The sequence below is a fragment of the Siphateles boraxobius genome, unplaced genomic scaffold (assembly GCF_051911475.1).
Source record: "Siphateles boraxobius isolate OS27281-9 unplaced genomic scaffold, OSU_SipBor_1 66, whole genome shotgun sequence".
In the NCBI taxonomy this organism is placed as follows: domain Eukaryota; kingdom Metazoa; phylum Chordata; class Actinopteri; order Cypriniformes; family Leuciscidae; genus Siphateles; species Siphateles boraxobius.
The window spans coordinates 1,416,529-1,444,305 of NW_027509193.1; the positions used below are offsets into that span (position 1 = coordinate 1,416,529).

The 27,777-nt window shown below is 38.1% G+C and overlaps 1 protein-coding gene across 1 annotated transcript in view; it reads left to right on the plus strand.

The window, feature by feature from the left end:
• The window catches only part of arhgdia (Rho GDP dissociation inhibitor (GDI) alpha), a 28,364-nt gene extending 1,103 nt beyond the window's left edge, over nucleotides 1-27,261 (plus strand). Inside the window, exons 2-6 of the mRNA XM_077211626.1 lie at nucleotides 19,008-19,203; nucleotides 22,718-22,801; nucleotides 24,119-24,195; nucleotides 24,562-24,625; nucleotides 25,534-27,261. Coding sequence (XP_077067741.1) covers nucleotides 19,017-19,203; nucleotides 22,718-22,801; nucleotides 24,119-24,195; nucleotides 24,562-24,625; nucleotides 25,534-25,733 — 612 coding nt within the window. The 5' untranslated portion in view covers nucleotides 19,008-19,016 and the 3' untranslated portion in view covers nucleotides 25,734-27,261. The remainder of the gene's footprint in view (nucleotides 1-19,007; nucleotides 19,204-22,717; nucleotides 22,802-24,118; nucleotides 24,196-24,561; nucleotides 24,626-25,533) is intronic.
• The last annotated feature ends 516 nt before the right edge of the window (nucleotides 27,262-27,777 follow it).

Genomic DNA, 27,777 nt, shown 5'->3' on the forward strand with positions numbered 1-27,777 from the left:
TAGTGGTAGAAAAACGTCCATCATCATCATCATCATGATTTTATTTTTTTGTTTTTCCTGTGTAAATCCCGGTTAATTGAATCGCGCCTGGCAGCGGGTGTTAAATCTACCTGAATCTGACGCTAAGTGCGCTTAACGGTGGAGATTAACGCAATCTTTGCCTGAGCACAGATTAAATGTTAGGAAGCATTTGTACACATAAACCTGTCTTGTGTTTTCAAAGAGACTCCTGACTTCATTAACAAAAGAACCCCCCTGAATATAATCAAAGCTAATTTCCTTCCTGTCAAGCGTGAGCGGCGCGATGTGTTTTCTAGTTCCTTCTTTTTTCTGACGCGAATTTACGATTCTTACTATGGTGAAGAATTGGTGTATTATGAATATTAAGTACGTAAGGTGACGTTCGCCGCTGATTGGCTGAAAGGCAGTGACAGCCGACGAATGAGCGTATTCTGCTGTAACGAAGGCGTGGATTTTAAATATTAATGAGGTCACGTGACTGGACGCATCCGCGCGTTTCTAGGATACGTCGGCAGGATGAAATTAATATTCATGAGCTCAGCCGTCGCTGTAGTATCCGTAATTTTGGCAGGGCGGTGTCTGCCAGTGTTTAAACTTTGTCCTTAAGTGTGTTGAGCAGCCATTTGGGTTATTATACAGTGTTTGTCTCAAAGGTTACATTCCTACATCTGTGTATTTTGTTCAAAGCTTGCTTTACATACAATCTTTAAAAATGAAAGCGTTGGACATTGATAGTAATGCACATGTTGCCTGAATAATGATGTATTTTGTCTATACTGAAATGCAGTTTATATTTAGTTTTATTTAAGGTTAAATTACAGACTAAAGAGATGTTTAATAAGTGCACCTGTCCACCAGCATTTTCGTATTTTATTGTCATAAAAATAGATGGTGTGCTATATATAATATATGTGACCACAATTCAATATTTCAGCTCTGTCAGGGGAAACGGAAGGGAAAGTGGGATGCAAATTAATTTATTATGTTTAACAGTTTGACAACTTCTGTGCGTTTACCTTCTTTATGGTCCAAAATTTGTCTATATGCACTGCAGTATTCTGAATGATTCCCCCCAAAGACAAGTGCATATACAGGAATATGTAAAATAACAAAAAAACATAATCTCTTAGTGTGTTTTGTTAATGTCATTGTCTGATTTTGTATGGTTGGGTCGCTTGAATGAATAATAGATCTGCATTTCCTTTATGAAGTCTTTCAGGCTGATAGAGCCGCAGCGAGAGACAGGCATCAGAGAGATGTGTGAAGCCACATAAAGGTTAGGCCTGATGGGCCATCTCTGATATGACCACCTCCCGTGGCTCTTCTGCCGTTTATTGACCCCTGTAAAGCTGCTACAGCTGGCCAATAAAAAGTTATAGCTTGATTTTTTTATTTTATTTTTCTCAGGCCACACCCACACGAAGCCAGAGCTTTCCCTATCCGACGTTTTTTTTCCTCGTTCTAAAAAAAAAAACTGTAAACACGGCGGCGTCTCAAGAAATATCTGCGTACACACGAAACCACTGAAACCGACTAAAACCGATGTAGTACATACCAGACCAGTACGAGGCTCTGTAATTCTGATACAGATACACTAAAAACAGAGAAGACTTGCACATAAACCTTGCGCGCTGTAGCCTATACAATAATATTAGGAAAAGTAGCTTCTTCTTTTTTTAACCAAGAACTTTATTGAACAATATGAAAAACCATAAATGGCCTGGTACAAAATAGGAATGAGTCACGATATTCGATTAGTTAGCCAAAGCATAAAGCTTGCCACAAAGAACCGGCAAATAGCCTAATCATTATGAAAATGTCAAATATTGCAAGGAGACATTTTAATTGTTTATTAATAAACTAGTGTTTTCTGTGACGATGCTGACTCGCCACCTTCGCAGTAGGTGAAGGTGCTTATAGAGATAAATGCCCACTTCATACGGATTATAAGAGAGATGTCTGTTTCTTTTCGTTTTGAATTGTTTTGTTTAAAAGTAGACATTTCAAGCTTAGATATATTTCTGAGTTTCTGTTCATTTATGAGACAGGCTCCAGTTCACGTGGGTTGCAAGTTATATCGCGTGGGCTCCTCCATGTCCTGATTATAGGCTATTGTCTGCTATATTTGCTTCTTATTTATTAAATCCAGGCATATTGGTTGATGAAACATTGATTAAAATTAAGATACAATTTACGAAATTCACGTATGAGTCATATTACAAAATAATTTATTGAAGCATCCAGATACTTCACCACGTGACAGCAGCAAGCAGCTAGGCTCCTGATTGGTTAACGCGGCGCGAATTGACGCAGAAGTTCAGATTTTTCAACTCGGGCGGCAGACGCGAATTCGTGTCAAACGCGTGAATGCACAAATAGCACTAACTAAATCATTCGCGCTTAACGCGCCTAACGCGCCAGGCGCTTAATTCGCGCCATTCGCCTCATTCGCGCCGCAGGAATTTTTTACGCGCGTAACGCGTCTTTGCATTGACTTAACATTGAAATCACTCGCGCCTGAAATTCACTTTAAAGAAAGGCTTTATACAAAACAAAACTTAATGAAGTGGTCAAAATGATGTGGCTCGATATTGCGCATCTTATGATTAGGCTACTCACGCTGTTCACTTTTCATATAATCAACATATATGAAATGGAAAAATAAAATATTATTTAAACATAAATATGAAACTAACTTTTCTTTAATGGCTACAACATGTAGGCCTACAGTACAGAGAAATTTAATGTCGGAGCGAACGCCGTGTTACCGGTGAGCATGAGGGGGCAGAGGTGCGTTTCTTGAATAATAATCAAATAATTCCCAAAGATCGTCTCATATTATTTTTGCTTGAAATGCCCATCCCTACAAAATATGAAATGTCTTAATCAGACAAAATACAAGCATCTTAGCATTAAAAAAAGAAATATAAATAAAGTAAATAAAGAAATAAAATAAAAATACATTATAGGCCTAAATAATAAATAAAGAAATAAAAGAGGCTCAGTAGCTTCTGAAGCATGAACTCAAGTAGTCACAGTTGTTGTTGCTGTTAGCATACTGATTTAGCGCGTCTGACTAGTCGACAAGTGGGGTGATGACATCATCGTTTCACAAAATATACGGATTGGCCGTACACACGAATACGCAAGGGTGTCGTTTTCAGATTTATCCACCCTGGCATCCGGTTTCAAAAAATAGCGGTTTCAGTCTCCCAAAACGTCGGATCCGTCTGGACGAAACGCCGATCCGATAAAAAATTAGTACGTATACAGCTAAACGCGTCTCCGTGTGGACAGGGCCTCAGTATAGTAGATACAGGGGTTGGAAAATGAAACCACAACAATTTATTAGTAGTATGGTGTTGGGCCTCGTTTTGCGGCCAATTCAGGATCTGTAATGACGGATACTAGTCCTTCAGTGGGATTTTGAGCCGTTCCTCTTCCAGAACAGTGACCAGGTCACTGTGTGTGTGTGTGTGTGTGTGTGTGTGTATATATATATATATATATATGTGTGTGTGTGTGTGTGCATTTCTAAGAGACAAAACATGTAAAATTATTAATATCACAGCTTGAGCTGCAAACTGTGCTGCTGAAGATACACATACTCAAAGTCAGGCAACACACGCCTGTTTCAAACAATAATGGCACGTTAGCACATGAAGAAATTGATTTTTCTATTAAGATTTATCTGTTTATTTAGTTTATGTGTTTGTCATGTTCTGGCAATAAAGAAGAGTTAAAAAAAACAAATAATGTTCTGGTTTCTAATTTCACTTAGGAACACAAATCTGCCTTTAAACTTGAAAGAATTAAAGATTTGATGTTATTGTGATAATTATTAATATTGACTGAGATCAAATTTTTTTTATCATGATGATTTTTTTGGCCATATCACACACCCCTATTATCAATAAGAAAAATGGAAGTTGCTGCAGTAGGAGAAGCCAATAACAATTATGTATAATAAATGACTTGCGATGAAATGTAACAAACGCGGTCATGTTTTCTTGCTTTCGGAGGCGGAGGCTGTTTGGGAACGCAGACACTTCTGAAAGGTAGTCCTGAACCTCTTTGACGACAGACTTTGCTCGGGTAGTTTATTCGGTAAATGTGTTTCCATCGTAGTTTCTGTGCATGTTTTCTTATCAGATAGAAGAAACACATTTTGGTGTTTCGAGCTACGTTTTTTTAATGACATATCCCAAAATGCGTATACAAATAGCTGGATGGAAACATGGCTATTGATGCACCCCGTGCTTCTCTCTGGATGGCAACAGTCCGGGTGTTCAGCCGCTTTGGGTTTTCTCCACATCGTATATCACACGGGTGTAGGAAAGACAGTGAAGGTGGACTCATCAGAGAACAATACGTTTCTTAATATTGTCCACAGCCCAAATTTTGCACTCTTGACTCAAATGAAACCAACGTTTGACGGGTGACCCAAAGGTTTGGCTATAGCAGCCTGACCATGAATATTGACTCTGTGGAGCTTCCCGACTAACAGGTTTGGTGGAAACGATAGAGTCGAGGTGCGCCTTTAATTGTGCATTGATCTGGGCAGCTGTGGTATTATGTTTTTTGAATACAATCCGGGTTAGTATCCAGACATCCCTTTCAGACAGCTTCCTCATGTGTCAACAGTTGCTACTGTTGGATGTGATTCGTCCATGTGGTGGTATGCTGACATTACCCTGGATACCATAACTCTCAACCACAACCACAAAGACCTGCTCTCCTGGTCACAGATGACCACCAACCTGAACTCTGATATGTCTCCCATTCTGTTGTGTGGATTGCAATATTTTATGACCAGCTGTGCTATTGCTCTGCTAATTCAACCTTCACAATATCCTCTTACTGATATTATGGCATGTAAAATCAGTGCAGATTGGCCACCAGACGCATATATATATATATATATATATATATATATATATATATATATATAATATTAGAGCTGCACGTTTCTTGGTAAATTAGTAAAACATTTTTTGTTTGTTTCAAATAGAGATCATGATTCTGATCAGACAACTAAACAAAACATGTAATTTACTAGAGGTTCTGACAAATGATAATTGCTGCTGTCAATTTAAAATGTTTAATTTGAATGAATTATTAAAAAAAAAATAGAGTTGAAAATCATTCAATGACTCAGTCATAAAGATTTGTTTTATCACTTGATGAATCAGCGTTTCTGAATGAATCTCTTGAATTAATGATTCAATGACATTTTTAACAGTCACTAGTCGCCACCTACTGGTGTAACATGTAACAATGCCATTCATATAATCGTTATTTGATCGTGTGGGTGTTTGAATTGAGAGAGCATTTTTTTTATTAATCGTGCAGCTCTGCTAAATATATTTCTATATATTTGTTCTGAAAGGGTAAATTTTATTTCTTCAATTCATCTCAACCAAACAGCCACTGTAGCCAATTAGATTTAATTAAATTCTTTTAATGTTTTAACTAAAAAAGGTGTTCACTTAACTCAAAAAAAATATTTAGTCATAGGCCTATTCATTTATATGAATTAATGTAACACTGCACATTACTAAATTGCTATATTTTTCGACATATATTTCATCTTAGTATATAAAAAGTTGAAACAGACAGTTCCAAAAACTGATGTGTGAAATGCAAGTTTGATTTGAACGCTCTTTTACAACATATTTATAATTTATCTGTCATTCACATCAGTGTTTGTATGCTTGGACATGTTCACACCCTCTGTAGGTGTGGGCAGTATAGTGGTTTATATGAAAAAAAAATATATAGAGAGATTTTTTAGTAAACTGTTCAGCTTGTCCATGTGATTGTCATAATATTCAGTCTGCAGTTGCAAAACAAAGACAAATACACTTTTAGGCTATATTTAATGTTGCGTTGCCAGAGAACATCAAACTACATTACGTGTGTGTGTGTGTGTGTGTGTGTGTGTGTGTGTGTGTGTGTGTGTGTGTGTGAGAAATCTGTGCTATACAATTAAACTTGACGTTCCTCACCAAGTCTAACAAGCACAAACAGTGTTAAATAGAATTTGATGTGTAAGCAAAAAGATACCTTGCCCTACAGCTTTTTTTCTACTTTTTACTACAGTAAGGAATGCGAATATATTAGACATATTTAAAAGTAAACGAAAGAAAGAAATGTTTATAATCACTCCTCTGTAAAAATGGGTGAGACATGAGTGAAGATGTGGGAAAAGAAACTAGAGATTCCATGTCCAGTGGAACAACTCATGGAATATTGTTAAATTTGTGGAAATTATGTGACCAGATTGTAAAACAAAATACAAAGCCAACAAATGGCTTTATTTATGGGATCATGTAGCCTAGCTCTCTCTTTTGACACGAATCCAAATGCTTCCATGGTTGCTATGTAACATTTAATAGCACCTGTGTCAAAATATCCATGTAAAAGATGTTTTGGCACAGCTCTATTAAAATTATTTTTTTCCTGTGTTGTTAATAATTGTGGAATTTCGCTGATATCAATATGTTGGTATCGTAATAAACTACACAGTGCTGGGAGAACCAGTGAGAAAGCGTTTAAATTCGCCGCAGTAAATAACATCGTTGCGAGATCAAGGCGAAAGTGTTCAAATTCAGCGCAGAATTGTCTGTTATAAACCATTTCAGATCAAATCGCACTGTTGTGGAAACCATGAGAAACATTGTACCATGAACTAACAAGTTATATAAGGATTTTTAGTTCACAAATCACCAACATTCACCATGAATTTAATGCATTTTAAGTTTAAGGACTTTCAACTGCTTCACACTTTTTCCAGCTCTTCAAAGCTCTAAATATTATCCGATTTAAATGTTATTGATCAAAACTAACTTTTACATGTTAGTGTTGTTAATAAATTAATTGTATCTGCACATCAACTCAAGCTCAGTGCTTTTCTGTCAAATGTGCATTTCTAAGAAATAAACGTAATATTAGTTACTGCGCGTATTATTAATGCAAAATAATAGTAATTATCCCACCACCCCCAGTACTACTGGTGCCACCATCTGTAAATATGTTAGTCTGGAGCCCTTCAAAAGCTTGTTTTCATTTACAAATGTGAAGTTTAATTTGAGCGTAGTGATTAGTATTTGGCTGGTCATGGTATCTCTATGTTAGCATCTGAGGAAACCCACTCCATGTACTGTAACTTTGTAAAACAAAAAAGTGCTGTTTTTTTTTTCCTCGAAACAAAAATGTCTTCATGCCTTAAAATAGCTTGAATGTAACTCTACGCCCTTGCCTCATGGTTCTATGAATATGCAAATGAGCCCCGCCTCCACTCACTCGCAGAGCTCAGAGATCCACTCGCTGACGATCACACGTTGATCTGATTGGATACAAGGTAGTTTGTGACGTCAGAAACACCAGTGATTTCAAACCGTGTTTTTGAGACTGTCTTTGGTTCACTGCAGTTTTAAGGAGAAAATAGCAGCAATGGTTTTGACTTATGAATTTACACATGGTTTGACTTAAAGCACATTAAAAACACAACATAGTCGTATAAACAACATTAAACTTGATTTTCACCCCAGGGGGACTTTAAAGATAATGAATTCTAACTAAATTATTTGGAAGAGGTCTGGCTCAGGATATTGAAGAAACCTGGCGTAGTTAATGTGTTGCAGCAGTTCTTGTAGTTTTGTATATTGAACAGGGTTTCCACCACTACAGTGTGACCTAGCATGTTTATGAGAAGAGCCAAAGCTGGGAAGGGCTTCTTGAAGCGTGATCTATTCCTGTCTCCTCTATCCTTGTGTCTCTCTCTGTCTTCAAGGACCTCGGCTGTTTCTCAAGCTTTTTGCAGTATTAGGTCAATGACACAAATACAGCCCAATCACACTGCTCTCCCCTGACATGTCTGACCTTCAACTGAGCAAAAGTGCTTCGGGATCCCTAGGGATCGCTCCATGTTTGTTTTCAGTTGAGCCAATCCCGAACTGAAAATCAGCATTACCAGCTGCCCTGCTGACTCTCCTCTGATGTAGGCAATGTTATTGATTGTGAGGTACGAGGCTCAAAGCTGTTGCTAGGGAAGTCTCTTCACAAGCTGGCCAAACCTAATTTACCCCCCTTAGTGCTGCTGATGAACCTGCAACACACCATTGACATGCTTTCACACATGTGACATGTCTACTTGCTGCTCGACGCTCCGCACGTTTCACTGCATCCTTTTAATAGGCCTTAGTTATACATGATTTGGATTTCCAGCGCATGTTCATCAAATTGTCAGCAAATGAAACCTTTGCTTTAAAGTCGGCATGAATTAGAAGCTGTGATAGTCTTTTCACTATTGAGACCGAGTGAAACGGCTTCCCAAAGGAGAGAAAAAAATGTAGGGAGAGACCTGATTTGGTTTATTGGAAATTGATTAGATCGTTGGTTTGTTGGTATTTGCTCCTTTCATGTTAAGTTTCTGGAGGGGGAGGGGTTGGAACTTATCTGGCTACAATGGTAATTTTATTGTCCCGCCCTTTATTGTCCCCAAATAAAGCCGCAACAGAACCATTGTGCGTCTCTGAGCAACTCAGTGGTAATTCTGTCCTGAATGAATCAGCATTGTTTTTTTTTTGTTTTTTTTTTTTACAAATCAATGAATCCATTTATAATCCATTTATAAAGATAATCACTTGCTTCATGTGAATTAACTAATTTCAACGGACGAATTGGGCATTTGAATGGATCAGTTGAATGAATGATTCAATGACACGGTCATTAAAACAGTGTCAGATTGGCAATTTTAGTTTTGTATTTAAAGTATCATTTCATTAAAACAGACATATGCATATATTCACTGTTCTAAATATTATTATTAAAACATGAATCTCATAGCATTTTTAGCTAATTCAATTGTAATTGCAGTGTAAATGCGTAAATCTAAATGCTGCTTCAGATGCAGCTTCTGTGCCACTTATACAGTACACAAATAGTTTTTTGGATTTTGTTGATACTGATTTAATTTGAATGGTAGCAGTCTGTCTTAATATTGAAATAGAATATTGTGACGTCAAAATTGATGTAAGAATTTGACAAAACATGATGCTTACATCTCATAAGGTTGGAAAAAATTGCCCTTATATAAGTAGAAATGCCATTGGAAATCCATATAAGGTGACATCACCCTTTAATGAAAAGGTTAATTTCTGTCACTGCTGTGAACTAACCACACCACAGCACAGTATATGAAGAATGTCATAAGCTTTTGGGAGTCAGGCCTAAACAGGTCAAGGTACAAGCACATTACCGCTATCGACAAAATCCCAATATCGCACACTGCTACACTGCAACAGTAAAACATTAGCTACAACTTGACCATTTTGATTTCATGGTGACATTAAGTGAGATATTGTTTAGGGAAGCTACCTTAAAATTGCATCTCTTTTGAGGTCACTTATGAGGGTCCATTATTTCAGTTTGAATGTTGCCTTAGAAGGCTGTGTGTGTAGGAATATAGAGCAAAGGCCAATATGAAAATAATGGATTGTTTATAGAAGTATTCCCTGAGTTCCAGGGGGAGGCAAGGATATGAACAAAGTTCCTCTTGTTTACACTGGAAATTTCCAGACTATCCTCAGAATGTGTCAGTTTCTACATGTTAAGACCCCATGAAATCTAAACTAAGAGTTCGGTGGCTTTCAGTTCTTCCTAAAAGGGAATTATGAATATAATCTTTAGCAGATAGCCATATTTAAAATTAAACTGTCTTTCAATTCTAGGATAGAGACTATATAGATGACTCATGTTGCACATATGGGCGTATCCTATCAAATCTTCCCTATAATGACATCGTACCACCATCTAAAACCACCTGACACTGACTAGCAGTAACAAGTAGCATATCATGGTTCAATGCTGTAATGAGACTACTGGCTACTTAAAATGTGCCCCACCCCAGCTTCCTGTTTCTATGGGAAATACATCAGCGTAGGGAAGCAAGTCTTTTCAGTGGGTTTTATTCACGAGTTGATCTGTTCTGTGCATCTTTACTTATCCTGCTATCATTTTATTATTAAATGTTGAATTGAGCGGTTTATTATGTGAAGAGCAGATAGTTTCAACTGCCCAGGAACATTGTCATTCACCCCACGCCGAGGCCTGTGGCGTTTTGGTGTGTGTTCAGAGTGTTTCTTTACTGACTCATCCACCCTAATTAAGTTTAGTCTTCTTGGGTTCAGGCCAAGCACTTGTGGTGCTCTGTTACCCACAATTCCTCCTTTGTGCTGAGCTACACATGACTCGACAATGCGGATAATTGTTGTTCCTGCACACTGTGGCTGTTTGGGCTCAATTCATCTTCCTTTAAGACTGATGGGGTAAAACATCTGTTTCCTTTTTACTTGACCCCACTTTGTTTTTTGCTTGTCCCTGTGGATTTTCTTCCCATATTACCTTGTAATCTGTCCATGCGGCACAGATTTCAGTTCACTCTCTACAATGGCTACGTTTATATACAACTAAATAATCCATTAGTAATTGGATTGACGGCTCAATCGGACTTTAAAAGCCTTCATGTAAACACCTTAAGCGATCTGATTGAGCTCGATCAGAATGAAATCGAGGGGCATTTTTACTGCGTGATAAATGTAAGCAGCACGGCACAACGGTTCATACTCATTGTCTCTAAATTATGACCAGAAATGGATAAATATTAGGCTAAGTCTGCTGTTTAAAACAAATGAAGAACCAATGTAGGAGAATGGTTATTAAGCGCAAACAGCAGGAAACTCTGTATATTCGTGCAGTGTGCGCATATCAAAAAATCTATACGATTCGAAGCTTGTGACATAAACGTGCACATCAGCTCGATCACATGTTTAGCTTTCATGTAAAGTAAACACTACGTTCAGATTCAGAATGAATTTAGTTCGATTTAAACAAAAGTTGTGCATGTAAACAGCCACTGTTGCAGCGGCGACGGGATGCGTTACCGTTGTGATGAGGTTTGGGGTTAAGTGGGACATGCACTTATTTTTCTGTGCAGTGTTGTGGTCTGTCGTTTGCTGTAGAAATGTTTCAAATGAAGAACCAGTCTTTTTCCTTTTCCTTTTTTTGTGTCTGGAGCCCGGTCAACAGGGTAAAAAAAAAATATGTCTGGAAAACGAACTAGCATCTAGTGAGAGAAAGTCTCACTTTCCCTTTCCCAGCGGGACCTACTTAGACCTGTTGTTTAATTAACACAAGTGCTCTCCATAGCTACAGTCCCTGGCTGTAAGATCGCCTTATGTAACAATATTATCATCCAGAGCTAGAGCAACCCTCTACAGACACTTTGGCAATAGAATCGCCATTGGCTAGTACATTTTTTGGGTTACTCTCCAGACTGATATATTATTCCACCAATTCAGCTTATCATTGTAAAATGACACAGCTTTTTAAATGTCTAAATGTACGCTCTAAAGATCAGTCAATCAAGCATTTATATTATGATAATCAAGCATTATTTAATGACTAGAATTTTAGTAATTAGAACAAAAAATGTATAATCATTCATGAATGCATATTTGTCATTTTAACTTAAAGTTAGGACTGGTGGTGGTGCTTAAGGTATTGTTGGTCATTCATTGTTTCTGTAAAAAAAAAAAGATAAAATAATAGTAATTATTATTAAAAGGTAATCCTAGTACTAATTCTACTACTAATAATGACAATATACAACACATGAGTTGCTGGGTTCATGAATGTTAATCCCGTTGTCAGCGTTCGGGCAAACTGATTTGCTGAAATTAACACGGGGATGAGCACCATCCAATGAGATTGCCTTTTGGGCATTAGTTCTGCCCGCTACCGGATAAAACGACATATCTTCTGCTTGTTTTTAAAAGCTGAATAATTCCTGAACTGATGAAAAGAGTTTACGGTAAATAGAGTTGCGCTGAGCTGAATTTGAAATACTAGAACAGATCGCTTGACGGAGAGCAAATCTCTCAAGCGCTTAGTCTGTGCCAATGGCTAACGGTTCACATTTAGTCGCCCAGAGTGAAATTTACTCGCATATGCGACTGACCTACTCGCATTTTAGAGGGTTGTAGAGGCTTCTGTTTTAATCATTACAATAGTTTACTTTGACAATTCACGTTACAATGTTTATTTGGCTGTATGACCATCAACACTATTTTTTTTTGCCCTACTTGCTGGATATCACATGCCTACCAAGCTACTGCACTTGAGAAGAATGTGACTGTTTTCAATGGGTGTTGAAGTCCTATTGTTGAACAGCCTCATTTTCTTCCCCATCAAACTATTTATAACATCCGTTTCGAGTAGCTAGATCAATGCAGAATTCATAGCCAAGAGTCACTTCACCTTAGACTTCACACGTCTTTGCTGTACTCAGTTTAAACCTAAAGACAACGGAGTCTCTTGAGGAAACTGATTGGGTTTGTCAGGTAAATCCTCTTTACCTGGCACCGTTCAACATCCCACAGCTCTTAACGACACTTCCCCCCTTTAATTGGCACTAATCTTGACTTCATAATCTTAAGTTTAATGGTTGCTCAGTAACGAGCCTAATCTTGGGCTTTGTAGCCCTTAGACTAAGATGTTAGTCCTGCTCAGGCTTCCCTAGTGATGACACTTCTGGATAATCCCTAATTAGAGTGAATTAAACTCAGCTTGACAGAATTGAATGGAAAAGTGGGTGATGCCAACGTCAAATTCATGCCATCTCCACTATCAAGTGCGTGAACTGGCCTTGACGGTTCACTTTGCCTCGTTTTCATCGACCAGACGCTTTATAGAGTCACCTGTTGTTTCCCTAGGTAGTGTACCTGCTGCCTATGTTAAGAAAAGAACTGCTACAACCTTGTTAAACGGTTTCGCTGTCATGCTCAGCTGTTTTAAATTACCCAGCGCTCCTTTCTCCGTTTATTAACGTTGAGGCGACTGCCAAATGGCTAACGGTGTTTGTACTGGTTTGCTCTGGCAGCTAAAGTGATGTCATCTGGGCATAAATGCTTACAGCTGAGCTGGACCTTGTTTTCATGTTTTGCTGATTCTTCAGCAGAAACAGATTGTATTTCGTCAGTCTTAATTAACTTCGGCCAGCTCCAGAAAGGGACATGAGCTGCTTTTTATTATGCAGAAGTGTTTTTCTGTTCTGCTTCCCTCAGCCTGTTTTGCTTCTCGACTAGGGAGGTCAGTCTTCATTAAACACTGTTGTCATAATAATTACTATCACTGAATCTATAAATTGTAAACGTTAATATCATATCATGTAACACCATGTCAACCAGACAGAGTTCAACAGAACAGATGCACAGTGAAATAATTCTAACATAAATGTACTCAAGTTGAAGATAGGCCTGTCGCGATAATCAATAAATCAAAAATAAAAATAGAAATAAAAGTTTATTGATCTTTGAAAATGTGGACCTGCATTATTATGCCATTATCATTATTTTAGATGAAAATGGTCTCAGAACGACAATATTATCGTTTATCGCAATCCTTTCTTGGACAATTGATCGTCCAGCAAAATTTGTTATCGTGACAGGCCTAGTTGAAGAACCCACATTTAAATCCACACTCAAAAGTGCAATTTCCCCCAAAAAATACTCAAGCAAATCTACTTCGTTACTATCCACCTCTGCATGTAAATATATCCTGCCTCATATGATGATCAGAATCCCCATTGGATCACAATTGGAAGTTATTTTAAACACTCACTGGTGTCTGAAAGTGAGTTTTAAGTTGAATTTCGTTTGAAATGTCTTTAACCCTTAAAGAACGATACAGTCGCCCGCGGCTAAAAATAACTATTGTGCTTACATGTTTAATAACTTTTGAACCGCTAATCCAATCTGTGTGCTTTTATAAAGTCTTGTAAAGAGGAGATTCACTTTGTAGCCTTTGGACATTCAAAGGCTCTGTAGTGAACGTGATTGCATCAAGGATCAGCATTAATCCGTCAAAGAAACCCATGCGGTTTGTTCCTCTGAGCCAAACAGGAACGATTGTAGATGCTTAGGCCAGATTATTTGAAAGTCCCATCTACTCAACCAATAAACACAGGTTTTGGTCCGACAGTGGAAACACGGCTAATCATTTCAACTGCATCTGGGCCAAATTTTGTGTTGATATCTCAAAGCAATCTGAAGGTATGGGAATTGGAATCACAGTAGCCTTTTATCAAGTCCAACAACCTCTCCAAACAAGTGATCTGGGTGTTCAACTGAGCATAAGAACTACTTGCATGTGTAAAAGCATAAAATTATTTATCATAAGTAACAAGTATTAAAATCCTTGGGGATGAGTTATGATCTTCCAGCGCTGTTTCAGCTCTGTGCTCCTATTCTGTGGCGCATGGAAAATCAAGACTTGTCAATCTAAACGTTCTATCCAATCCAAGCGATCCATCTGTAAAAGTGTCTGATTGGTCTCTACTAGGGCTGGAACTAACCATTATTATTTCTATCGATTATTTTCCGATTATTCCACCATCAAAATGGCTATTATTCAAAACCGTTTCAACCCTATATCATACTCGTTTATTTCCAGAAATCAAGGAAAGCAGTTTTTCCTCTTCAACATGCCCACTTTTAGAGCTTCATACACACCTGAACCAGATAATCAAGCTCTTCAGGATCACTAGAAATGTCAAGTCAGATCAGTTGAAGCCAAAATGCAATGATGGTGGCCCTCCAGGAACAGGAATGGACACGCCTGGTTTAGGGCCAATGGGAGCATGGCAACCCATCATGTGCCTCTCGCTTCTGATCCTAAACTTGAAAAGCGAGCCGCTGGATCAGCGTGCCAGAGCCTGCTGATGGAGAACGGCCTCTTTCCCTGTCCAGGAGTGTGAAGAGGCCCAGAATGGAAAAAGCTGTGCAGTGTTATCTGAATTCCTGTGTGACCGTGGCCAAAACTGAGGCGGTTTTCACAAGGCAAAGATGACTTTGAAGATTCTGCTTGAATGTTACGCTCTTTTATTGATTACATTGTAAAATGTTCTTGTTTATAGTCCTTCCATATTAATGATAATGATTGAGCAGAAAACAGTTTTGTTGGTTTTCGCGGCTCAAGCACATTAACCACTAACCACACTACATTGTGTGCACCAGTAATGCAGTCCGTTTGTGAGTCTCCCGAAGTGTTACGCAAACAACATCTGTCTTCGATATGCAGGACCTAGAGACTGTACTAGTACACTATAAACTGAGGGGATGTTTTTCCTGTTCCCTGACTCTCCCGCTTCATGTCTCACGCGTTTGTTCATATGTGGTCCATACTACAACTATTTGTCAGATAAGCTGGCAGATCTTTGCACCTTGTTTGAAACGAGTTGTCTGGTTTATAGAAACTGTTGTGCTGTTGGCGGCCAAGTGGAATTTCTCTTCTTGACGACTTTAAGCCCCTTTAAGATAACGCATGTATGTAGCTGTGGCCCTCAGTATAAATTCAGTAAATAGTTTAACTCATTTTTTATTAGTAGTAGTAGTATTTTAATCATTATTTAATGTTCATTGCTTTGAAAATAGCAGGTTTTAAAATGTTTAGATATGCCCAAACAATATAAAATAAACTAGTCATCAAAGAATCCTTATTTATTTATTTTTTAATCAAGTATCTATACTGAAATATCTGAAACGGTCCCAATACTCCTTTTCTGCAGTATGGATGCACTGATACCAGCTGCGCTTTCTATCTCTCCGATGGCGAAGTGACACCCGCCTCCTGTCACTCACTAGTCTCATTCTCTCCGGTTGAATAGTCTTGTATTGTCATTCCCACAGGTTTCACGCTCGCACTAAAAACGTGCGCACCACTGATCTATTGTCGCTCACATAAAGCCGCCTCTTTACACAGCTTGTACCAAAATTTAGTTTTTTTTTTATTTTAAAGGTGATTTTTTTTTTTTGCTTGAATGGTCAAATACATGTAAAATGATGCCATAATACCCGTCTTGCTGAGTATTCAGGTAAATGCAGTCAGTTTTGGAACGTAAATAGTTGAGAGAAAATGCATGTTCTGTAACAGTATATTATATCCGTGCATAAGCTCTTAAAGTGACAGCAGCCTCATAAACCTGCTTATGTTAATCAAATAAAAAAGACAAAGAGATAATTGCTCGCTGCTCTTGACTGAATAACTTAAATTGTAAGCATTAATCTATATTTAATTTCTGTGATGACTGTCCAGTGTTATTTTACCTTTGATTAGCCCATTTTAATTTCTATAGTACTTCTTATTTGAATATTACTATTAGACCCACCTGAAACAATTAAATAAACATGGCTTTAATTTTTCTCTTTATTCTATTGTATTTATTTGTGCTATCGTTTGCAGTTTGTTTATTTGTTCTTATTTTATTACTCACTATTTACTTGTCTTTTTTATGTACATTTAGTTTTTTCAATTTATCATTCAAATTTAAGATATTTATGACTCAAGTAAATCCTCCCTGTTCTGTGTGTAAGCTATTGCAACCAAATGGTCAAAAAAATATGACATGATGATAAATGATCTGTTCAGTGGTAATACAGTATATGGGAGTTTTCCCAGTGGTATGGAAAATGGTATCGAATATCGATATATTTCAAGGTATCGTATCGTGACAATACTAGTTTTCACAAAACTATTAAGAGCACAACTGTTTTCAACATCGATAATAATCAGAAATGTTTCTCGAGCAGCAAATCAGCATATTAGAATAATTTTTGAAGGATCATGTGACACTGAAGTCTAGAGTAATGATGCTGAAAATTAATTACATAAATTTAATTACATTAAAATATATTACAGTTCTTTTAAATGGTAATTGTTCACAATATTACAGTTTTTGTTGAATTCATCAAATACAACAAAATCCTTAGTTTTAATAACCTTTTTTAATAACATCATGAATGTCAGGCATGCTTGAGTATGTGTTGTTGACAAAACCATGGCATTAATACACACACACACACACACACACACACACACACACACACACACACACACACACACACACACACGTAGAACATGCAGGCTACATATTTAAATTAGGTCTGTGAAACGATTAATCGCATCCAAAAGTTTGTGTTTACATAATTTATGTGTGTGTACTGTGTATAATTATTATATAAATACACACACATGCATGTATATTTTTAATAAATATTTGCTTATATTTATATATATATATATATATATATACGAGCTTTTATATATATAATTTGTATTATATATAAATAACATACACAGTACACACACACATATATTATGTAAACACAAACTTTTGGATGCGATTTAATCCTTTCACAACCCTAATTTAAATAGCAGTTTTTTTGTTTAATATTCACAGACACTAGTTCATATCACCATTTATTATGGTGTTCAGCCCTACTTTTGATTTATTCATTCAAATTATGCCCGCATCCTTGACACTCCGCCTGGTACAGTAAATTCCATGTTTTTACGACTGGATTCTGTGGTTCACATATTCAGCATCACTGAAACGACCCTGCTAAATTGAACTTCTCAATAAAAACCTGCTATAAAACTAGAACTTGCCCTGGATTTGTCAGCAACTTGCCAAAAGCACAAGAGCAAAAGAACACAGCGAATCGTGATCGCTCTTTTGCAGATGCATCTTCCATGTGTCAAAGCATGTTGAAAGCGATCCAGTTCTGTTATGAGTGTGATTTTGTGTGATTAGCACGCCAACACCATGTAAGGAAAGGCCACAGTGCTGCAGCTCTGCAGAACAGGAAACTACAGAAGCTGCTGTGAAGGTGAAGCCGTCGTAGTATTCGGACTTTAGTGCGCCAGGAGGGAGAGAACAAGCCTACTGCATTGCAGCACGAGTGTGTCTCTGCATCCACTGCTTTATTTAGCGTACATCTATGAAAGGCCTCGCTGGGTGAAGACACAAGTATGCGACATTGACATGGGGATGCAAACATCCAGACAGCGAGCCAATCAGATGCTAATTCAGGAACTGATTGTCAGAGTAATTTGGCATGAGTAAAGATGGCAATCTTTAGAGTCATTAGTTTGTGAATCAGTTTGCGAATGCATGTTTTGTTTTGCACTGAAGTACATTAAAGCGTTTAAAACTACAGTAGTCGACATAAAGTGAATCAAAAAAAGTTGTCCTGAGACAAGAACGGGAATTGTTTGATGAAAGGTTTGATCCACTTCAATATACACTAAGAATATTCAAGGTTGGTAAGATTGTTTTTTATAGGCCTATATACAGTATATATACAGTAGGAAGAAATGAATACTTTTATTCAGCAAGGACACAATATATTGATCAAAAGTGACAGGTTTAATGTTTCAAAAGATTTATATTTCAAATAAATGTTGTTCTTTTGAACTTTATAATTCAAAGAATCATGAAAATGGTAACGTTTCCACAAAAATATGATTCAGCAGCTCATCTGTTTTTAACATTGTATAATATCTAGAAATGTTTCTTGAGCATCAAATCAGCATATTAGAATGATTTCTGTAGGATCATGTGACACTGAGTAATGATGCTGAAAATACAGCTTTGATCACAGGAATGAAGTACACTTTGAAATATATTACAATATAAAATCTAAATTGTAAAATGGATTTGCCGTTTTTACTGTATTTTACATGAAATAGATGCAGCCTTGCTGAGCATGAATGAACTTAAAAAACAAACTCTAGTAGGCTATATATTACATAACTTGTATACATTTGAAATAAATAGGGGAATTTTATACATATTATTTTTTAATGGTGTGTCAGCCTAAAATAGGCAGCACACACAGCACTGTGTAGTGTATCGGAGTCCCTGCAGTAATTGGCTTTGACCACTAATGCAATAGTGCTGAATACAGATGCCCACATTAGGCCTCTTCCGTTGCCGTGTGCTGTTGGGGGGAATTCATTTCAAATCCATTAATATTATTAAAAATGAACACGCTGGAGGAGCTGATCACGTGACGTTATGTTGGTCAGATCTCCATTGCTGTGGATATCTCCTGTCCTCTAACGCCGTTGCTGTTTCCCTCCAGCTGTGCATCATGGCCGAGCAGGAGCCCACACCAGAGCAGCTGGCCGCTATCGCAGCGGAGAACGAACAGAGCGAGGCTGTCAACTACAAGCCCCCGGCACAGAAGAGCCTCCAGGAGATCCAGGAACTCGACCAGCATGACGAAAGCCTCCGCAAGTACAAGGAGGCGCTGCTGGGCAACTGCAGTGTTGCTGCAGGTGTGTGTCGCTCTCTCGTTCACACTCTCTCTCTGCTCTGGCCTAGTTTGATGAAGGTTTCTGTGCGCACACACACACACACACACACACCTCAGATTGTAGTGCAGCAGTCCCTTTCCCAGAATTCATCACATGGACCTGCCCTCTTTCAACACGGTTTAATTTTTTAGCTTATATGATTAGTATGTGTTGGCATGCACTTCAGGCCTGTGTGTGTGTGTGTGTGGTTCTGATAAGAGATGTTATAGGGACAAAATGCCCCCACAATGATGGCAATATCCTTGTAGTAAGTTTTTTTGTTGTGTTTTGAAAATGTAAAAATGCAGGTTTTCTGTGATGGTAGGTTTAGAAGATTTTACAGTATAAAAATCATTACGCCTATGGAACATTCCCCATGAAAAATAGAAACACGTAAAACGTGTCTTGACTCATTGGTGCATCACAAGATGCTCCTTTTTCCCCTTTTTGTTGTATTAATGGACTCAAAAATACTTCAGTTGCATTTAGGGATGCACCGATATGAACATTTTCAGCTAATACCGATAATTCTTTATACTTAAAAGTCGATAACCGATATATTGGCTGATAAATCAAAATCCAAATTTGTATATAATTTCTGAGAACCTGATTACAAAAACCAAAGTCTCCCCATTAAAAGCCATGTCTTAAGCACACAATTATAATGTTCTCATCATAATTTTATGTAGCTTATTTGACAGGCTAATGGAGAGAAACCTTGCAGCCCCTCATGACTGAGTTTGGCCAATAAAAACAGTTCTATTTCTTTCTAAAATATCTCCTCAAAAATGTAAATTATTCATAGATTTGTGTTAAAAAAACGTTTATTATCACACGACACTGAAGACTGGATTCAGCTTTGCATCACAATAAATTGCATTTATAAAATATATTAAAAGTATTGAACTTAAATATTCCTGTAAATATATTATTTTGAATGGTAACATTTTAGAATATTACTGTTTTTACTGTATTTCTGATAAATGCAGCCTTTTTGAGCATGACACTTCTTTCAAAATCATTTAAAAAAATGAATACCGACCCCAAACTTTCAACATGACATTTTTAGAGGCACTGAATTGAATTTTTTTTTTAAAAATGCTATAAGTTTTTCAAAATCATATGAAACCAACACAATTACAGAACGTACATTTATAAGCGCAAGTGTTTTAAACTCAATTTGTGAAGGATTATTTCTCCTCTCCCTCTTTCACGATTGCTGAAGCTCCACGTATTGAGCCGTAGCTTGATAAATATTCAGCGTGTGTTTTTTCCTCCAGATACGCGTGTTGTTCCCGGACCACCAGATAATGTTGATCCAGGAATGTGTCTTCCTCGGGTAAATCATGTTGTTCTGGGCTAGAGCTGTAGACTCTTGGTTAACGTCTGCTGTCCTTGTGCGTCGTCTCTCAAAAACGAGGTCACGTCTCGAGAGTTCCTGCTCCTTTTGCTTTTATCAGCAGTCCGCCATTACAATAACACCGTGTTACGGTTAATCCCTTCACCTGACGAGCTTTTTAAGTCTCATTTCCTACTGTAGATTGACTAACGCACCACAAAGACATCAGAGATGATGATGATGGATGATAATCTCTAGCTGTGTGTTTCTGTAGTTCCTGCGTTTACGTGGACGTCAGTTTACGGCAGTTGTTGGGCTATTGGTCGTTCTCTAAACACAATTCTGAAGTTGCTTATAGAACAAGCGGCAGCAAATGGATTTGCAAAAGTTAGTTTTCCCAAATACACCCGCTCCTCGTCTTTAATCGTCCGAGTAAACGCCCGCCCTGATCTCAGGACATTAGCGGAGACAGAGGTTGAGCTGCTCAAACAAACAAAAGTGTTTTCTCGTCATCAGACATTCCTCAGGAAGTCAAGCTGTCAGCGTCTCCGTTATCTGGAATAGGATTCGTTACTTTAACATTTCAAGGGAAGATCATTGTTTATTCCAAATTAGACTTCATTCTGGTGAAGGTGATGAGAAAATGCTGTTTGTGTAACATTTTATTTTTAGTTTTTAATCGTATGCATCACAAGTGAGAAACATTCCAGTGAGACTTCCAGTGAATTCTTGGTTCAGTGGTTGTTTACTATTGTGACCGCCAAGTCTCTGATATCAGGGCCTGAATTTGGTACGAGTGTTGTACATAATTGTACTCATTCCCACGAGTTTCACTTTTAAGTTTCCTTGTGGGAAATTCCTACTAAATACATTTATTTAGTAGGAACATTTATTTATTCACTAGCATGCAAGTTTAGCGAATATATTCGGGTGTGTTCACACTTGGCATGTTTGGTTAGTTTCAAACGAACCCTCTGTTAGTGTGGGTTACTTTGAATAAGTCTTGACGCTGACATTCAAACCCTGGTGCCACCAAACAAGTGGACCGAGACGCTGAAAAAATGGGTATTGACAAACGAACTCTGGTGCGGTTCGAATGAAATATGAACACATGCACCCACAGACATGTAAACGAGCCAAAAGCAGGACGTGATGTCACAAGATGTGACCCTAAAAAGGACTGAATGCTCAAGCATACCTGTTCTCATCATAGTGGCGATGTTACCCATCACGGTGCAGTACAGGCGTCAGAACCGCGTCTTCACACAGCAGATCTTTATTTGTGTGTGCAAACGTGGAGCTGTTTTGATTCCTTTACACTTTTTATAAGCTTTTTTTGAGTCCACAACTGGTCAGAATACCATCATATGTACGCACATACAGCGAGCGTTTAGCCCAGAACACAGCATTGTTTTAGATAAGTTCTGTCGCAAGATATGCGTCGTAGAATCTGTCCAATCAGGTTGGGAATGTGTGTTGTATCTTTAGGTTTGGTGTTAAAAATTAAATTGTGAATGGTAAGTGAACCAAGACTACATGTATAATGTTCTCTTTTTTCTTTGGTCCGGTTGCACAACATATTTGTGTAAAATATAAATACAATGAACAATGTGTATGAATATAGCCACGTTTAGAAGTCAAGACCATAATCAGAATGAGCGCTTGATTGCCGAAAAGACTGAGAATGGGTTTGGCCGTTTGGCTGAGGTTTGGAGATCAACACACAATTGAATCAGACTGAATTCAGTTTGGAAAACTGGAAAAACAGTGCAAAGTTTGAAATCAAATCCTCTTGTGCTGTGTGAATGCTTTTGCGCAATGAAAACGACCACATAGAAACATCTTGAACCCAAGGTGTGCACTTTAAATATTATTCGGCACATAATTGCATCAGTTTCATAAATATAAAGGAAGATAATGTGTAGTGTCACATGCATTGGGGTATTTGCAAGATGCCCTTAAAATGTTGTAAAAACACAAATACATTGAGTGAGTAAGCATTTACGTAAATTAATAAATTTGTCTAAAATATTACCCCCCTCAAATATAATAAAAATCCTTTCCATAAGAGTCAGTCATTTTCTGAAATACAATTCAGGCCCTGGATGTACAAATGTCAATCTACGGCTTTTCTTATGTCTTTTGTTCATTTTGCAGATCCCACCGTTCCCAACGTTCAGGTGACACGGCTAACTCTCATGTGTGAGACGGCTCCCGCCCCGCTGACCCTTGACCTGCAAGGTGAGTCGACAACACTTGTCTTCTTCAAGGCAATAAAAAAAATCAAGCTTCCAAAAGGTCATAAAGACATCGGAAAAGTAATCGAAATGAATAGAGTCGTACATTTCAAACGTGTGAATGCAAACCTCGTCGTTTGAGCTTTTATTTAGTAATGAACATTACAAATTTGTTTTGAAAATAAGACTTAGCATGGTTAGCATGAAATCTGTAATTTTGGCACAATTTATAGCATGTATATTAAAGTACCCTGTTTATATAATCACATCACAATGTATATGTTGTGATGTAATAGTCTGAGCTAATTTCTCTTGGATATATTCATGCCGTTATTAGTGAGTGTTATCTAAGTTATGACTAAGCCAAACCAAACCTGTGGTGCGAGGTAATCTTACAGTCACATGACCCAGATAAAGCACAGCAGAAATAAGAGCTCAAATCTGCCAGAGAGAGAGAGAGAGCGAGATGAGAGGAGAGTGTGTGTCCTGCAGCCATCTGCTGGAAACATGATTCAACTGCAGTCTGTCGTTCACAATCTCATATCACACCTGACAACGCCAGCTCAACCTTCAAACTTTCTTTTACTTATTTTTTCTTATCCAGGTCATTATTAGTGGTCAACAGATACATGTTTTTTAATGGCCAATGCCAATATAACAGGATGGCTGAAATAAATAAATAAATAAATAAATAAATAACCTCTGTAGTCTCATTTAGACACTGGTTATTGACCTTTCAAGACAAGTAAAAGCTTTAAAGTCCCCCTGTAGTCAATCATTTTATCCCTTAAAACTCATCTTTGATCAACAACATAACACATGTAAATGTTTTTCCGTTCTTAAAAAAAACTTGAATGTAACTCTACACCCTTGCCTCATTTAGTATACGCGGTTCTATGAATATGCAAATGAGCCCCGCCTCCACTCACTCACACCAGCTCAGAGATCCACAGTTGACGATCACACGTTGATCTGATTGGTCAGAAACACCAGCGATTTCAAACGGCGTTTTTGAGACTGTCTTTGGTTCACTGCAGTTTTAAGGAGAAAATACTCAGCAATGGTGTCGAATTATGAATTTACACATGGTTTGTCTTAAAGCATATTAAAAACACCACATAGACAAATAAACAACATTAAAACCTTGATTTTCACCACAGGGGGACTTTAAAGAAATAACAAGGGACAACGCTGATGTATTTTATGTTACAGAATAAAACTACCCAAAAGCTCTTTGGGTTTGGCCTGCTGTAAGGATTATTAATGTCACAACGCTTTGCTGGTGTTTCGTATCTTCAGCGTGTGTTTGTTCCTCTCTCAGGTGATCTGGAGTCCTATAAGAAGCAGTCGTTCGTGCTGAAGGAGGCAGTGGAGTACAGGATAAAGATCAGCTTCAAGGTTAGATGATCACAACTGGAAGCATTTAAACTGTAATTGCTAGGGGTGAACGGTATCACTTAACTTCTAGCATGGCACATTATTAACTGTGTACAGTAGAAGTTACATTATCACTGAATGTACAGTAAAATAACTAACGTTTATGCCTGTTCTTGGATAACCCAGTAAATTACAGCTTATTTACAGGTGGGATGCCCTGTATTTCCACATTACGTCATATCTGCGTGAATAACTCTGCTGTGGGATAAACACTGGCACATTGTGTACTGACTGCATAAGCAAACATGCTGCACTGAAGCTGTTCCTGTTTATCAGCGAAATAATATGACATCACTGGTCCTGATTTGTCTTTACATCTGTTTACAGGTAAACAAAGAGATCGTCTCGGGGTTGAAGTATGTACAGCAGACCTATAGGAAAGGGGTGAAGAGTAAGTGTTCTTTAAAAATTACACAATTCTGCATGTCACCGCAAATCAAAAGAAAATGTGCTGCTTTCCAGGTTTTATAGCTCCTAGTATTCTCTCTTGATTTATCTTGGATTCTGCACAAAAACAAAATGCAGTACAACAAATACTAGTATGATCTATAAAAACTTAATTTACATAATTGTATGTATTTTACTCGTGACTTTTTCATGAGTATTTGGCAACACAAAGCTAAACAGAGCTTTATTTTCTTTCAAGCAACTTCATATTCTTATTGCTTGACTTTTTTAAATTTGGAGTGAAATTCTATGATCCACATATTGTTTTTAAAGGGGGTTGTTTGTGAATTACATTGTTTTGGTTAGGTGATCAGATATTAGGGACTTGGATAGGGTCGCCCTTCCATTCTTCTTGGAATGCTGTTATGTAAATCCTGTGGCGTGTCTGGTGGGATTTTGCTTTATTTAACAAGGAAAGCCTTCAGTTCCTTGAGGAACTGGATGTTGGAAATCTACCTCTTTCTCCAACAAAGCAACCCATGTATGCTTGATAGAGAGGCCATGCAATCCACCTGGTGTGTATAATTATGCACAAACAAACAAGAAGCAGGAATGGACAGTTGCTTTTGAGCTGGTACCTAGACTGGAAATGAAATCCATATCCATATGTGGCATTTAATTGCATTATTGCATAATGCATTTACATTACAGCTAAAGCTGTGAGATTAATATATTAAACAAATATTGAAATATTAAAAAGATTGAATGATACTTTAAATGGGGAAACTAAAACCGTCAGAATGTGTCGGAAAGGCACGGTTAAACGATTCGCCATTAATACAAATTAATGCAATGATTTCATTTGAATAGTCTTATATAATTTAAACCTTTTCACCTGTTTCTTGTGTTCAGTTGACAAGTCTGACTACATGGTGGGCAGTTATGGGCCCCGGCCGGATGAATACGAGTTCCTGACACCCTTGGAGGAGGCACCCAAAGGCATGCTGGCCCGGGGCACTTACAACATTAAATCCAAGTTCACTGACGACGACAAGCACGACCACCTGTCCTGGGAATGGAACCTCAACATCAAGAAGGACTGGAAAGATTGAGTTGTTTCCAAACCCCCATTTTCCTTCTTGCCATCCTCCTACCTAATTCCTCACTCCCTTTCTTCCCCGCCAACGTCCTCCAGTCCCCTCCATCATCATCATCGTCATCATCAACTTCATAGTCCTGGATTAACTGATTCAAAGGAAAAGGATTTTTCTCACTCCGTCCACTTTCCCCATCTTCAATCCCTTCCTCCATATTCCTATCCCTTTCCCTCCCAAATGAGTATTGAGGCTTTTCATGAAATATATATGTGAAAACAAACAAAAACGTGCACAATCCATATTTTGTGTTTTGGTTTGTTTGTTTGTATATAAAAGTAAAACCAAGAGGAAAAAAAAATATTCAAAAAACCTCATGGATACTTTTGACATGGATGTTATAAGTAATCTTCACTGCCCCTCGTGTGTCCCGAACCCTTCCCGATTATCCCACGTCATTCCTTTTTCTGACATTCCTTGTTTTCTTTTTTTAACCATGATCTGCCTTTATGAGTGTAATGGGAGAAGGTGCCACTAGCTGATATTTTGCCATTGGCATTCCCTCATAACTCAAGTTTGCCTTTGCCCAGAGGGAACGTGTCCGATGCCTTCGAGATGAGCCTAGGGTTAGTGTAGCATGGCTAACTGTTAGCGATTGTAGCGGTGCAGGTCTTTATTTGGCTCTCGTTATGAATGTGTGCGTGTCCGAATATGGTTTTAGCTACGTAGGGTTCGTCATCCTGTCCACTAGGGGAGCCGTACTAAGAATCAGCCTTGCCCTGCTCTAACGGCGTAGGGTTTTTGTTTAACCATTTCATCGCCATGTGGCCTTAAAAATGATTCCTGTAGCAAGACATTGAAGAGCTGCCTTTTAGCATCTTTAATTTAAATTCACTCAAGTCTTTTGTCCTTAAGAGGCCAAGGTGCTTTACCGACTCTAGCTCCCCTAAGGGACTGGTGGTCACATCATCTGCCTCGTTCAATTGGCTCAATTCAGGATTGACCAACCTTGAAGGCCAGTAGAAGATAGTGAACCTTGATGCTGAGCAAACATTTTCCCCAATTCAGTTATCAAATCCCTTCCAAAGACCACTGGTGCTTCATTTGCAGAATGTGCCCTTTGCTTGTGGTTTACGCGAGTTGCCAGGTTTTAAAAAGATCTCAAGTATTGAACTATTCTACAGAAAAATTACCAACACCATAGATTGTGCCTCCAGTATTGACGATCACAAGCTGCTCTCGATGCATAAGCCTAAGGGAAAGTCAGGACTCTAAAGGAGGTGCATTTGTAGTGTGACAGATCTGGAGTGAACCTAAATCTCAACTCTCAGTTCCAGTCCAGGTGTAGTCTGACCTCAGTGTTCAAACGAGAGAGGATGTGCTCATGCATCACTGTACTGTTTTATACACGCTTGTTTTGTTTGGTGACATTGCCTGCAAAGTAGTGGCTTGTTGTGCTGGTCCAGAATGCTGCTTCTGTCTTCACCTGTTTGTACGTATCTGGAGATTACTGTTCACCTGTGTCAACATTAAAGTGTTCAGAACAGACCGTTTCTTTTGTCTTCCATTCACCGACAACATGAATTCTGTACCATTGTTTTTTTTTTATTTACTTCACCAGGGTGATGTCTAGATGGTAAACCTCATTTTTGACTCTTTGAACTTGTGGCACCAAGGTTGTGTTGTAGTCTTGCATAGCCAGTCCTGACTGTCGGCATAAAGTCTGGTCTACATTACAGCTAGGTAATACTTCATTTTCTGAGTTCTACTCTATCTAGCTTACGGTTGAACACACCAGCCATTCAAAGTACACTCCATTGATAGTAGCTATGTTCACATGGGACACCGTTTGTTGAATGAATCTGAACGTAGTTTACATGAACTCTAAATAAAGTGATCGAGTTGATGTGCGGGTTATGTTACAAGCTTCATATCATAATTTATCTCTTGACATGCGCACACTGGACAAATATACAGTTTCCTGCTGTTTAAACATGCTAACCATCCTCCTACATTGCTTCGTTGTAGAGCAGACTTAAAGGGATAGTTCATCCAAAATTTT